This window comes from Syngnathoides biaculeatus, chromosome 13 (assembly GCF_019802595.1).
Source record: "Syngnathoides biaculeatus isolate LvHL_M chromosome 13, ASM1980259v1, whole genome shotgun sequence".
Classification (NCBI taxonomy): Eukaryota; Metazoa; Chordata; class Actinopteri; order Syngnathiformes; family Syngnathidae; genus Syngnathoides; species Syngnathoides biaculeatus.
The window spans coordinates 13,966,714-13,982,052 of NC_084652.1; the positions used below are offsets into that span (position 1 = coordinate 13,966,714).

The following is a 15,339-nucleotide window of genomic DNA, read 5'->3' on the forward strand; positions in this document are numbered from 1 at the left end:
AACTGGACTGTGTTGAATTAATTTTTTCCGAGTTTGCTAAAAATATTCAAAACCTACAAGCATCCTATCAAGCTAACAATATTTTGTTGCGGGGAAAAAAAGGTTGTAATATTGTGAAAATAATGTTTTCCTGAGATAAAGATTTAATATTAAAGCCATATTTTAACAAGTGAATTTCAAAAGTACAAATCTACCTTCTTATTCCAGAAGACACCATTAACATTTTAAATAACTATTTTCAGAAAAATATGGATCATTAATCTGTTAAGAAAAAAAAATGCAGTTGTGACAAATACTGTACATGCGACAAGATATATATTGGAGCTTTTAATTAGGTAGGAGTAATTGCTTCATCATGTTTGTATTATTGGTACACTTAAATTATTTATAGGTAGGCCCTTTTTAAAATAACATTTCTGATTATTTTGTGGACCTCCCAGTTTGAGAACCACTAACCTGAAAGTTTTTTTTTTAAAAAAACAATTACAATTTTATCAACTCCCAATCTGGAGTAAACAAAAAAAAATATTTTTGTTTGTTTGTTATATATACACAACGTGTCATAACACTGGATGGACAGCTGCTCAATTCATATGTGAGCCTGTATAAAGAAGATAAAATAGAACTGGACAAAAAAAAAAAAGTAGTAGTCAAGATGTGTTGGGCTTCAGTGGTGCTTTGAGCACTTTTTTTTTTTCTTTAAATTGACAATGCCAGTTTTGACAGAGGAGATCAGAATCCTTGAGCATGAACACACTGCAATAAAATATACCACTGAAGCAACTGTACAGATTCAAAACACAACAGGAGACAATGAATTAGTGTCAACAAAATGATCGGGATTGCCATCTCCAGTCTCGGAGTTCATATGAAAAACATTCTCAGTGGTCAGACAGCATACTCCATCCTCCTCTAGTTTCTCCAACAAGTTTGGTTTTTTTTGTTTAAAAAAAAAAAAAAAAAAAAATTCTTCATGATTCTTTAAAAAAGTGGGTTTCCTCAGGGAAGCGTCTTTGATCCCTGAAATATTTTTGTACAGAAAAGTTGTAATCACAGCGCTAACACCAGTCAGCGATGTAATCAAAATCGGAGAACATGTTCTGCTCGTCCGAGTTGAGCACCCGCGGCTCCCTGGGCGGGGTCAGGATGGGTGCCTCCGAGGTGAATTCATCGTCGAAGTTGCTGACGTCGTTAGCGCCCTGGATGGTGGGCACGAACGGGGGCTTCACTTTCTTGGACATTAGGCCGTTCCAGTCCATGTTCTGGATGCAAAGTCAGAGAAGGGGATGGGACTGTCACATTTCTATATACTAAAAAATATAGTACTACTGTATACAGTATATATATATTTGTAAATAATGTATTTACATGATTTATTTGTTTGTATTATTTTTTAATTATTATCTATTATATTTATTTACATGTATTTATAAATAGTAATATATTTTATTTAAATATTATATTCCATCTAAATATATTTTATAAACATTTTGTGTACTTAAATAGTTCCAAAAGAAGTCCACTTAAAAATCTTCAGCTAATGATTAGGGTTTAGGAAATGAGAGAATGACTCCAGCCAGTATCATTCCTTCATTCCCTACTCACCTGAACACCATTCAGAGATTTGAAGTGGACTTTTTAGAGTACCGTAATTTCCTATAAGCCGCGACTTTCCCCCACACGCTTTCAACCCTGCGGTTATGCGGCAAATTTGTGCATTTTTTCCAATTGCCACATGGGGGCACTCAAGCGGAAAAGATAAGAGTGAGACTGGTGGAATATATGTGCCGAGGACGTGACTTTTACCGGTCTTGCCCTGATGGCGCTCCGCTAGCGTGTTACCACCATGTCTCAGTGATTTTTACCGCTATGTTTTTTTTTTTTAAACTGGCCCTGTTAGCGTGGCACTAGCGTTAGCGCGGCGGCCCTGCCGTTAAACCAGGGGTCACCAACGCGGTGCCCGCGGGCGAATGGTAGCTCGTGAGGACCATATAAGGCGCCCGTGAAGTATGTTCTAAAAATAACATGGGCCACAAATTGTTCCTATTATTTGTGCTTTAAATTCGGAATATGACTTGCTTACGTGAATTAAAATTCTAAAATACGCGTGATGTCATTTACTACAATAAATTAAAACAAAATATTTTATGTACGTGTAATGAACTGAGAGTCTGAAATTTAACGCAAACAGGTCAAGCAGCCCTTCATACGATCGGTGCTCATGAAGTAGCCCTCAGCCTCAAAAAGATTGTTTAGCCCTGCATTAAATTCTCTGTATACCGTCTTTCTTTGTTAATATCTTGTGTTTCAATGTGGGCACTTGCGACTTTTACACAGCTGCGGTGTATGTATGTATGTACCAAATGGTATTTCCTTTACAAATGTACCAGGTGCGCTTTGTAGGCCAGGAATTACAGTACTTTGGTTCAAAGGAGAGAATTGAAGTGCAATTCATTTGCATTCCTTACTCTGAAGAATAAGTGTTTCTTGACATCCTCCGCATCACTTTCGCCTGCTCCAAGACGGCGCTCCGGGCTTCTCCTTAAAAGCTGGACACACATGAGTGATGAGAGGAAATATGAACACAAATGTAAAAAAAAATGGACAATACTGTATATATACACAAAAGTACACAAAAAAAAAAGGGGGGGTGATCACGTGTGTTTTGCGGGTTGGTTAAGAAACATTTTTGAATAGTTGAATCCACGGGTGGCTATGAAGGGGTCCAGCGTAAACCAGTTTCTTTAAGAACCCACCCTCCTCATGATGGAGATGGCTTCAGTGGAGAGGAATCTTGGGTAGCGGACTTCATCGTTAACGATGCTGTCAAACACCTCCTCCTCGTCGTCACCGGGGAACGGCGACTGAAAGGGACGCCGGCGCCGGGATGAAGTCGTGCGATGAAAGCGAGAGTGTCCCGGCCGAACGCGCACTCACCTCCCCAACCAGCATCTCGAAAATCAGCACCCCGAGCCCCCACCAGTCCACGGCACGCGTGTACGACGTTTCAGTCAAGACCTCGGGAGCCAAAAACTCTGGCGTTCCGCAGAAAGTGCTGGTTCGGTCCCTGAAGCCCATTCCTGAAGATGATAAGTACAATTGTAAAATACACAAAGAACAGCGAAGTAATTCACAAGACCACCAAAAATATTTAGAATCGCCCGTATTAATAGTTTAACCACAAATTTGATCTATTTCCCAAAACACTAATAACAAAAACATATTTGACATTATCATTATTATTACCCTTAGTTTACATATGACTTTTTTTAATGCTGCATTGTTCCATTTTAATTCATTTCACCTTCTTTGCAAAGGCCAAAGTCAGCAATCTTCACATAACCCTCAGTGTCAAGCAGCAGGTTATCCAGCTTTAAGTCTCTGCCAAACACAAAAACAGGTGTATATACACAATATATATATATATATAACATTTTTTTTTTAATTAAACATTCAACAGGACTATATTCAAGAAATGTCACCCAAAGGGCTCACCTGTACACAATTTTGTGGTCGTGTAAATATTGCAATCCCAAAACGACGCAGGCGGCATAAAATCTACAAAAAAACCCAAAACAAAACAGTTTTAATCAGTGAAATCCAATTAAAGTGGGGCCATCAGGAAAAATGAACATGGTTCGTGAACAAGTACTGAGTCTCCAGAGTGCCCGCCTGCCAATTAAGAGTGAAATTAAACAACCAAGTCAATGTTTTGTTATTTTCCACAAGGCTAAATGGGTAACACTGACTCGCCTCTTTCAACATTTATGGACCGACTTGGCTTTTTTTCCTCACATTATGAATCAAAACAGTAACTGCATCAGAATTATATGAATCAATTTAAAATAATGTCCTGGGGTTTTTTTGTTTGAAATTTTTTTTCAATATCCAACTGATCAATTTACATAAAAATAACCTATAGATTAATTGAGTATTAAACTAATTCTAATTGTAAACAAATCATTCTAACTCAGACACTTGAAACTGTTACACATCTGCATCCTTGAGTTCCTACAAAGAAGAAAACTATGTTACGCTTCCCCAAAGATATAAATTTAAAGCTGCCGATATTTCAATCAAGGCAATACAGTGGAGCGCCGCATACCTTTGCCAATCCCCCCCCAACTCCCAATTCTTTTTTTATTACTCTATTCTATTACTCTATATACTCCCTCTCTCTTACTCCCTAAAAACACTCGGTGCCAGTATATCCCTGCTTGTTCAAGAACTGTGTCTGTGGATTTTTGCTATTCGCGGTCAGGCCCAGTATGTGGGGAGTCCACACTAAGTCCCATATCAACCCATTTCCCTAAGGTAGGCTTATTTTTGGACCTGATCACAAAGAAGAGAATTTCAATTGTCATATGAGCGCATTGACATATAGCATATGTGGACAAAATGCATCCCCCTCTGCTATTTTTAAAAATGTAACATTGATCGTATTTAAAGCAAGGTGGGAGGGGAGCGAGACATTGCCTCATTAGACACTTACACGGCCCGCGGTTCAGAGAAGACGTCGGCGTGGATGTGCATCATCAGGTCACCCCCCGCGGCGTACTCCATGACAAAACACACGTGCTCCTGTGTCTGGAAGCATGCAAACAAGTTGACCAGAAACGGGTGGCGCACGCTGTTGACCGTCTCAAAGATCCGCTTCTCGCACATCAAACTGGAAGATGAAGACGATCAAGTCAGTGTTTTATGCTCTTTTGTAAGATTTCACATCATTGAGCTTTACTGATTGCCGGCTGTTACCTGTCGACTTCATCTCGAGCCACAATGTCGCCTTTCTTCAGAGCTTTAATGGCAAACATTTCACCCGTACTTTTATACTCCGCTAACAAAACCTGTAAAAAAAAAAAAAAAAAAAAGGCCTCAGACAAGCACAAGATACATTCAAGATACAGGAGGTCGGTTCTCTGTACTATATGGTATTGGTAAACACTTTACCACTATATTACAAACTCTCTTTTATTTACTTCATAAAACTTGAGGGAATTATATTAAAAAATTGCATAAATTTTTTTTAGATGCTGCTAACCCTGGGAAATCCCTGGACTTTTTCTTTTTGAACTTTAAAAAAATATATTATGATTACGACGGTGATTATTATTATTATTATGTGACGAAAATGTATTTATTTAGCTATTCTACTGATTCGAGGATGTGTCATACACTATGGAATGTCTTATTGGCCGACCAACAAGTCATGTCCTACATTATCCACAAATCAAAAGCATTCATAAAAACTCATCAAGGAAAAGTTATTATAACTCAATAAGTACATGACATATACCGCAGGGATGCGAATGACCAATTTGGAAAAACACTGAAAATGTCTGTCGATTGGGGGGGGGAGAAGGAATATTTTTTGCTCCTATCGGAACACAGAGTGCACAGCACTTTGCCGGGAATGTCCACTTTTTGTATGTGTTCGGTTAGACATGCTGATACCATTTTAGGTTCTATCTGCACGGTTACACTTTTTTCAAGCCATGCGCGTCTGAAACTGTTTTTGATTCCAGCATTCTTGTCAATTGCCCTCGCTCAATTTTCATCCCTTTTTTCTAACACTTTCGCCATCGCAAAACTTTGAAAACACCGTCGCTCAGTTCGCGCTGAGTCCCACGCGCCATTACTTGGCTAACTAACAAGTTACACTGCGATTTCTGAGAACTGAGAGCACATAGCAATGGTGAAACTCGATTAAACACTAACACGATTGGATCGTTATACTGTATAACGCTGTTGTCCAATCGAGTAATCTGCCGCAAACAAGTTTTAATGTTTATGTCGCAAAATGCAAATATTTACACGACCGAGCAAGTTAGAACGGCATATGATAGTCGTGCTTGTGCTAGCACTAAGCTGAACTTGCAGCTTGGAGCCCACCACTGAGAGGCAGGCGGACGATACCCCCCCGAAATTTTCTCAATGGATTTGCGCTTATCTCGAGAATGGTCATTTTGGTCTGAAAAAGTCGGAAAACCGCCAATCGGCGGAAAATTCTCATCCCTGATACCGTAAATCTCAGCCTACAGAGCGCACCTGGTATTAAGACTCACCCAGTACATTTGTAAAGGAAATACCATTTGGTACATACATACGCCGCAGCTGTGTAAAAGCTGCAAGTGCTCACATTGAAACCCACATTAAAACATGAGATATTTACAAAGAAAGATGGTACACAGAGTTCAACGCTAGCGCCGCGCTAACACTAGCGGCGTGCTAACAGGGCCAGTTAAAAAAAACAAAAAAAAATACAGGTAAAAGTCACTGAGACATGGCAGTAACACGCTAGGGCCGGACCGGTAAAAGTCACTTCCTCGGCACATGTATATTCCACTGGTCTCACTCTTACCTTTTCCGCTCGAGTGCCCCCTTGCGGCCGTTAGAAAAAATGCACAAATTAGCCGCATCACCACATAAACTCCAAAGTTGAACGCATGTGAAAAAAGTCGCGGCTTATAGGCCGGAAATTACGGTTTACATTTTATATATGCATATACTCTCATTGACAAGTAACACTCCTGCTTGAGCTATGCTGCTTGATGACTGTCAGGCAGCAATCATGTTTTATTTTGAAGTACCACAAAAAGCAATTCCTTTTAAGTCGATTAGTCACAACACCACAAAGGTTGCAGTCATTACCAGAATGGTGGAGGTGGGTAACGAATAAATTGAAGATAGTTGCTGTTTTACCAAGTGCTTCTCCATATTATCACATTAATGAAGTAAAATGCACAAAATTTACCTTTCCAAAGTGCCCGCGTCCAAGGACTGCAACACATTTGAAGTCTTTGAGGCTAAAGTGAAACTGTTCTTCTTCCCTATGAAATACATTTGAGTATCCGTTACAGCAAAGTATCATGTAGTTCCAGTTCTGGAAAAAGACATTTTCCTCAAAACAAGCTAAAAAAACGACACAAGCAATGAAAGCCTGGGGCTGCCGGTTGTGCACGAGTGTGAGAAATAGGTCAGAGCAACACTCAATATGACAATTGTTAAAAAAAATACCAGCAGTATATTTCCTATCCGGCTATTTTCGACACTGTTTGTCCTTGTTAGGGAGAGATGAAAGATATCCCAGCCGACTTTGGGCCAAGGGGTCTTGAGTAGTCTTGAACTCGCCTCCAGTCAAATGTAGGGGACAAAGACAACCATCCACACTCACAACTTTGGAGAATTTAGAATGTTCAATTGAAATGTGATGCAGACACAGTAACCACTATCTTACTTATCTCACTTCTACCTTATCTCCGCATCTTTTGGGAAGGCCGTGAGCTCCAAGTCGGGATGCTGAAGCTCCGTCTCGGCCACCAGGTCCAGATTGGGCTTCACCGCCACACTGTTCCTCTTGTTCAGGAAGTCGAAAGAGGCGAGCGCATCCTGGAGGGAGGGATCGAAGGGCTAAAAATAAGGTGCAATTAGTAAGTGACGCCTTTATTCTAGTGTAACCAAACATAGTTACAGTAATGTGTTTTGTTCTTTTGACAATTTAAATCAACAGATCAATAGTGTTTAGCTTCTTATAATACAGATATGACTGTTCATAATGTTAAAATAATACTTAATTGACGGGCTGTACAGTTAATAAAGTTGTTATGACAAACTGATTCTAGATCACAATAACAGGTGCTTTGAGTTTAATTCATTTTGTATCTCAAATGATCTTTTCCCATTTATATGAATAGAAATGGCATTAATCCATTTCAGCCGACCAAAACCTTCTGAAGATGAATTTGGAAACCTGATTGAAATTTGTCAATTTAAATTCAAGAAATTGCTGGGTTAGTTAAAAACAACCCAACATTCTTGGCTATGAGAGGGAGATTTGAAATGGGTGTATAGCCTGCCAACATGGAAGTTTTTATTATTATTATTATTATTTATTGTTTTTATTTTTTTAAGAAGAGGTTTCATGGCAGCTATTTTAAGAACCTCGCCTGACTAAAGTGAGCAATTGATTATTTGCTGCAAATCAGCTAGCACAGAAGTTCCAATCGCTTTGAAATAGTCAGATGGTATTGAGTCAAGACAGCTCGTTGATGGTTTCAGCTGCTGAACCGTTTTCTAAAATTTTTTGGTCAACTATGAAACTCTAACATGGTAATAGAGGTTTTCCTGGGTGGCTTCAGATGTAGTATAATTTTATCATTTTGTGCTGATATTGGACCTGATGAATTGTATCTTTAGTTAGTTTTTAGAGAAGGTTTGATCGTTTTGACTGGACTTAAATGCTTCATTTTAGTTTGTCAATAGTTTCAAAATTTTTTTTTTATTCAGGTTATTTGTCAGATGTGAGGAAAAAAAAAATCACAATGGGTTATTGTGTAATAAAAACAAAAAATATCTAGCAAAAAAAATTATTTTTTTTCTGACACACAAAAAAAAATCCATAAATGAAATATAAATATTGTATATCCTTCCACAGGATTTGAAGAGCACAAAGTGCAGCTACTGCTTCTTAAGTTACATTAGATTCATCCCCACATATAGTAAAACCATTCATAAGACAGACACATGCTGTAGTATGGCCTTTAAAAAACTTTTACACTGTTATATCTTGTGTGTAATGCATATTTTATCCCTCTCAAAAATGGTCAAAAGTCAATACTGTAGAGCACATTACATAGGTATAGGGGAAAATGGTAAAAAATACAATTAATAAATGCACACTATGCTTCCATCTAGAGGTTTTGTAGCTCTGTACACTTTCACTCAAACTCCCCACCACCACGTAGAAGTTATGAGAACAGTGCACATTTTGATTCTAATATGCACCTGCCACCTAGAGATTATGAAAAAGGGGTCACCAACACTTTAATTCGAATATGATGAGTATGCATGACTGCACATGTACAGTTGTGCTCATAAGTTTACATACCCTGGCAGAATTAGTGAAATATTGTTATTGTTTTTTTAAGACTTATGACAGAACAACAGACAATTTTATTTTTGGTAATGTTTTGTTTAAAAACAATGCTTTTCTGATATTCTTGACAGTTTCATTTGAACCCCATTAAAATATATTTTGCCTGGCCCTTGTGTGTTTTTTTTTTTAAGACTAGTACCATCTTACAAATTATGCCTGGGTAATCAAACATACTGTATGAGCACAGCATATGTGTTTTCTAATGTACTAAATAACCGCAGGGGAGTGAATTTCAAAATATGAGCAAGCAAATGAAAAGAATCATGTGTTCAAATAAAATGCTTCAGAATAATTATTTGAAAAAAAAAACTAACAAAATGCAGATAATACCTTATATTTTGATCACATGGGTAGAAGCAAAACCATGCACTGTAAAAATGGATTATAAAAAGGTAATCCAGAATTTTGAGGTCCATTGTGGGGGTGTGTATTGTAAATGGGTGCGGAATTTACACCCAAAATTATGGCATATGTTTAATGTAGCAAAAAATTAAAAGTCTTCATTTGTATGTTTTCCTTCCCTTGTTGATCAATTTCAAACTTCTGAAGTGGACTTTCAGAATATACAGATACATTAAAATTAAGCTTGCGTTTAATTCTTGAATCTCCAATGAAAGTGCATCCATGAGTACTGTCACAAAGCTTTTCAAGTTTTGCTGTTGTTGCTGAAGTAGTGCTGTGAAAATGTCCCTTTGACGCAGTAGTTTGATCACCTATAAGCGAAATAAACTCATTGTCTGAAATTCAAAGGACTGTTTGGCCTTCCTTACATATCCGTTCTGTATGTATAAATGCATTTGTCAGCAATAAAAACATTTAAAATCAAGGCTAAAAACTACTCATGTATAAAATTAACCGACAAAGAAGAAAAGGAAGGACATTACAGTTATTTTCACAAATGTGAAGTGTCATTTTGTTTTTAAAAACAGTTTTTTTTTTTTCAATTTTAGTTTGACTTATTTTGTTCATTTCGCTTATTATTATATCCTTGACAGGGAGCGTCAGTAAACAGCTTGAGGGCTGTTAATTTTTTTTTTTTTTACAGAATTGTTTGCTGTCTCTCAACCTGTTGCTTGTTCTGAAGCGTGGTGTTCACTGCCATCAAACAGGATGTTAAGTTTTTGCTCTCATGTCAGAATTTAAAAAAATAATAATAATAAAAAAATAAAAGCCAAATGATATCTATCTCAAACAACTCGGGTCACCTGAATCTCAAGACACCACTGACCCAGTACTTATTTTTATGGAAGAAGTATTTTCCAAAGCCAAACAAATTAGAAGTGGTCAGAAGCACCAATATTGCAGTATTAGAGATTGTAGTGTATCTAAATGATTGAAATCTGTTGTAATGTTCTTTTCAGTTTTCTCTGTGGTCTTCTTTTTGGCTAAATCAATTCAACGTCTCCCATCAGAAAAATTCTTCATTCCATACCTGCACTTGCTCCTTGTCAGGCAGCAAATTTTGTTTCTCCGGTGGTTCTCGGATGCTGTCGGGTGCTGGGTAGAACTTGGGTCCTGGTGTGGGCTCTCTGTCAAAATCCAGCTTGGTCACCAGTGGGTCACTGTAGATAAGGATACAATTAAGATAGATCATCTTGCAGAACCAAGTCAAGTGTCAAGTCCTTTTAGGTTGATGAGAAGTGAAAGGTGCCTTTGCTTGCCTGCTGGGTCTGGGTGAACCTGGGATGCCGCTGGACCCGGTCTCGGCAGCCTGTGGGCTGAAGGAGTTGGTGCTCACAGTTGGGATGGCTCTTCTCACCAGACGGCCCCAAGTAGCGATGTTGATGTTCATCTGAGGGGCTCGCAGGAAAGTCTTACCTGGTGACGCAGAAGAAGGAAGCAGGAACAGGGATATGATTTAAAAGAATAGCTGTTTGAATTATCTTAGTGAAAAAAAATTAAAGGCTCAAAGTTAGGGAAATTAACTGTGCCTATAAATATTAGCGACATTGAGGTTTCTTTAACAAAAAAAAAAAAAAGCAAAACTTTGACCACTTACCTTGCTGTTTCGAGAAAATCTTCTTTTGTCTCTGCAATTTTGGTCGTCTCTCGATGACGGGATTAAAAAACGTTACCTAAACAACACACATGATCAACTTCGTAAATGCATAATGAATAGCAGTAATGGTTACACAACTTTGTTCATTTGTTTTGACCAGCAAAGATTTAGATGATTTGTTTTTGTGTGCGCACAAACCTCAGCAAACAGCATCCCCTGTGGCTCTAGGTACAAACACATTCCATGACGCTGGTTGTCCAAGAAGTCCTCAAGACGCAGGAATTTTACGGCGCAGAGTGAGCGCCAGTCACGCCAATAAACGGAGATCTCCAACTCGCGAGACTACAAGGGGACAGTAAGAGATAAACACATTAGACCCATGTTGGACAAACACGAGTCAATAGCAGTGATGCAGGTTCAGTGTACACAGTATGAGCTTATATTTGTTACCCGGTCCAGCTCCAATGTAAACTTATGGTCCCAGGCCTGGTTGCTGACTGGCCTCCAGCTGGTCTGACCAACGACTGTGTTGTCCAATTTCAAAACTGCGCTGATCTCATCTGAGGAGAAACAGCCCCTGCTTACAAACACCGGCTTTGTATTGATGTAATCAATTTCAGTGGTAACGTGACTTAATGTATTTGATGACAAAGCATGTAATTTAATTCACTCATCAAATAAATTTTCCTTTATTAGCCTTCATTAGAATTAACTGAAGGCAGCACTGTGGAGGACTGGTTAACACTTCTGCCTCACAGTTATGAGGAACTGGGTTCAAATCCAGTGTCGCCTGTGTGGAGTGTGCCTGTTTTACCTGTGCCTGCATGGGTTTTCTGCGGGTACTTCAGTTTCCTCCCACATCCCAAAAATATGCATATGCAGGTTCATTGAAGACGTAATTGCCCATAGGGGTGAAGATGAGTGTGAATTTTGTTTATATGTTCCCCGCTATTGGATGGTCATCACTACAGGGTGTAACTTGCGGCTCGCCTGAAGATCGCTGGGATAGGCTCCAGTACACCCGCGACCCAATTGACGGATAAGGAACACAGAAAATGGATGGGTGGAATTAATTGAAACACCATTAATCCATTCCAGTTCCCCAAAGTTTATCATTTTTGTCATTAAAAAAAACAAAAAATATTCCATTGTATTAAAAATACAAAATAACAACAATATGAAAAGTTTTTTTAAAGTCTACTAAATTTCAAAGGCTGTAGTTATCAAATATTTTTTATAATTGCATATATAGATTATCCCATTGATTAATTGAATAAATATTGCATTATAAAGGATGAACGTGGTGCAGGTATTTTAGTTCACTTGGGTAAGACCTCTTGAATGATGTGAGATGTGGCTATGCAGCTAATGTATGAATGTGCCTTATACCCGTTTGTTACCGTTCCGTTTATCCATCCATCCATCTATTTTCTTTGCCGCTTATCCTCACAAGGGTCACGGGGAGTGCTGGAGCCTATCCCAGTTGTCAACGCGCAGGAGTCGAGGTACACCCTGAACTGGTTGCCAGCCAATCATAGGGCACATAGAGACAAACAGCCGCACTCACAATCACACCTAGGGGTAATTTAGAGTGTCCAAATATAATTGCATGTTTTTGGGATGTGACCCACGCAGGCACAAGAAGAACATGCAAACTCCACACAGCAGGGGCCGGGATTGAACCCAGGTCCTCAAAACTGTGAGGCCAATGCTTTACCAGCTCATCCACCGTGCCGCCCCATTCCATTTATCACTAAAGCAAATGAAAGAGCACCAGCGTTTGTTCCTATTCTGGACTACTTGTGGCCATTCCAGCCCACGTAATTACTTTCTGTACTGGAGTATTTGTAAATTGGATGCGTCACTTTAAATGGTGTGCCCTATTGTGAGTATTCTTAGTCTGTATTTAACCTGCTAAATTAAAGTTTGAAAGTGCATGTGGGACTGTGGCTCTCCTTTCCCACATGTGACAGCATTACAGTGCCTTAATTGCTCCCTCTTTCCTTTATTTTAATCTTTACTCAAGCAGCAGCATATCTGAAACTCACTAATAACTCGCAAAAACTTGTGGCACTCATAAGTCAAGGTACCACTGCAATTCCTTTTAACAGTATGTATCATTGTTTACTTGAATAGATGTACTTACTAGAGAGCTCCTCGCTTTTTGTCATGTTCCGTGAGCTCACACTGCGGTTTCGGTTAGCTCTGCTTATGAAGGATGAGCGTGTTTCACTGGGACTCCACCCCGGCAGAGGGACAGATGCAGCTTTCGAGCGGCCAGGAACATTTTCCAGAAGGTCTTGACAGCCCATAAGCCTAACGTCTAAGGTGCCTGGTAGTGGAGTGTGGAAAATATCACACAATATTTCGTCTGAAATGTTCAATAATCTGGTTACAACTGCATTCTTGATCAAACACAGAATACAGTCAGAGCCAATAAAATGAATTAAAGTATGTTATGTTTGTTAACACGCTTGATTCTAAATCGTGTCCTGTGGTACCTGTAAGTGCAGCGGGCTTTGTCACTGTGCTGTACTGGTTCTGTGTGGAGATGATGCTAGATCGTGGGCTGAAGACCGGCGTGGAAAGGAGTGACAGCTCTTCCACAATGCTGCTATTCCGTGGGTGGTTCTTGGGCAGCTCGCTGAGGCGCTGCTCCAAGGAGTAGCGCAGGAGGTCGAGCTTTTGGCTGGATTCATTAAAGCGGGCTTGGGCCTGAATTGGAGGAGGGTGACGATGCAGACAGTGAATAAATCAGGAATGAGCAGACAGACATGCGTCATGAATAGTTGCGCTTGACTGTGTAATTCTAGATCCATGAGGAATAAAAAACCTGAAACGTTATCTTTCCTATTAATTATCTACTTTGAATTTTGATGACTTGTAGATGTAATGTGCTACCTCTAAATGTGCTCTCTTTTCTGTGACTTTTCCCGTGCCCAGGAGTTTCATAACATTCTTGGCTCCTTCCGCCACTGCAGATTCGATTCTGGCATGATGACACAGCTCCTCCACCCGAAGGTCCAAAGGGCTGATGATGGCCTTGTCTGGAGTACAATAAAGGACAATTACAAGTACAACAAACTCCCTTGCATGTTTTTTTATAATTTCATAATCTGAATCATCTTTATTTTGACAAGAATGTAAAAAAAAAAAACAAAAAAGAGAGAATTTATCTTGAATCATTTAACATTAAGCACAGCTTACCAATCACGTCGTTGTTCTCAAAGTTCAGCTCATTGGTTTGGCTGGCCTTGAGGATCTGCATCCTGATGAACTCGATCTTCATCTTGCTATCCTGTAGCAACTGCTGTGCCGTCGCCAGCAACTTGCGATCCTAGCGGAACAATCAAACCATTAAAGTCTGCCAGAAGGACCTGCTCATGACAACTGCAAAACAACAAAAATACTTTAAGCCTGATTCAGCACATTTTTGCATTTAAAAATAGTCTGTCATGCGCAAGTAAAAAAAAAAAACCTAACAGAAATACTGTTACACTTCAGACATCAATGAACCTGTGATTACAAGTACATTTTTATTTGCTAAAACAAAGGCATATCTTTGTGTATGTATTAACCGGCCACTCTTATGCCAGTAAATCGCACACAGACATGAAAATTCCTCTGAATTTAACTCCAGGTCACCCGGCGCCCAGAGGAAAAGAACTCTCTCCAACAGGAATTTCCTCTGTGACATCATGACAGGGCTATTTCCATCTGGCTCTTGTGTCTGTCTGATGACAAAACATTGTGACCTTTCAAAGTTACACAGACACAGTAGAGACAGTTGCATGATATACCAAAACCCTACTTTCTGTTGTAACTGACGGTAGGCTATGGTCTACATCTGGGACAGGCAACTGGCGGCCCGCGAGCGGAGTGGAGGGACCCCTCCATTCATATAGAATGACTGTATAAGGGCTTCCTCCATCATACATGAGCGGTTTAAAGGTTTTAAATCCACAGGATGAAAACAATCCTCTAGCCAAGCAAGTTTTTCACCAGCCATTTTGGTAAATCATTTTACATAGGGATGCACAATTATTAAGAAAAAAATATAATCAATGTGTATGTATGCAGCCCTAATTTTCCACATACTTCTATAATACAGGACTGAGAAAAGGTCACAGCAACAAACAACAAGAAGAAAAAAAACGTTAACATCATTTAAGTTTGGCCTCACTGTCTTTGTGCAACAGCATTACAACCTCTATGGCAAGGGGGTCAAAGTCATTTTTGTCACAGGCCACATAGTAGTTATGGTTTCCCTCAGAGGGTCGTTACGACTGTGAAACCATAAAAATCTTTAATCGCCGCATCTTATTTACAAATGAAATTCATGAACAGTTTTGGAATCAGAAATCGAGGGAAAGAAATGTGGTTAATGGGATCGGCTAGTAGTTCA

General features: G+C 39.2%; 1 protein-coding gene across 3 annotated transcripts in view; it reads right to left on the minus strand.

Annotated features, from left to right (window-relative positions):
* Nucleotides 1–951: 951 nt before the first annotated feature.
* Nucleotides 952–15,339, minus strand: part of pkn2a (protein kinase N2a) — a 39,312-nt gene continuing 24,924 nt past the window's right edge. The window contains exons 5-23 of one of the 3 annotated variants that reach the window (XM_061838793.1): nucleotides 14,142–14,271; nucleotides 13,836–13,981; nucleotides 13,436–13,649; nucleotides 13,081–13,266; nucleotides 11,385–11,494; nucleotides 11,133–11,276; nucleotides 10,935–11,010; nucleotides 10,597–10,753; nucleotides 10,368–10,497; nucleotides 7,253–7,389; nucleotides 6,755–6,830; nucleotides 4,756–4,847; nucleotides 4,493–4,669; nucleotides 3,496–3,558; nucleotides 3,305–3,381; nucleotides 2,938–3,080; nucleotides 2,757–2,864; nucleotides 2,469–2,549; nucleotides 952–1,262 (exon numbers count right to left, since the gene is read on the minus strand). In XM_061838793.1, coding sequence (XP_061694777.1) covers nucleotides 1,059–1,262; nucleotides 2,469–2,549; nucleotides 2,757–2,864; nucleotides 2,938–3,080; nucleotides 3,305–3,381; nucleotides 3,496–3,558; nucleotides 4,493–4,669; nucleotides 4,756–4,847; nucleotides 6,755–6,830; nucleotides 7,253–7,389; nucleotides 10,368–10,497; nucleotides 10,597–10,753; nucleotides 10,935–11,010; nucleotides 11,133–11,276; nucleotides 11,385–11,494; nucleotides 13,081–13,266; nucleotides 13,436–13,649; nucleotides 13,836–13,981; nucleotides 14,142–14,271 — 2,451 coding nt within the window. In that variant the 3' untranslated portion in view covers nucleotides 952–1,058. Of the gene's footprint in view, nucleotides 1,263–2,468; nucleotides 2,550–2,756; nucleotides 2,865–2,937; nucleotides 3,081–3,304; nucleotides 3,382–3,495; nucleotides 3,559–4,492; nucleotides 4,670–4,755; nucleotides 4,848–6,754; nucleotides 6,831–7,252; nucleotides 7,411–10,367; nucleotides 10,498–10,596; nucleotides 10,754–10,934; nucleotides 11,011–11,132; nucleotides 11,277–11,384; nucleotides 11,495–13,080; nucleotides 13,267–13,435; nucleotides 13,650–13,835; nucleotides 13,982–14,141; nucleotides 14,272–15,339 lie in introns of all 3 variants that reach the window. The other 2 variants (XM_061838792.1, XM_061838794.1) reach the window with 2 other exon arrangements.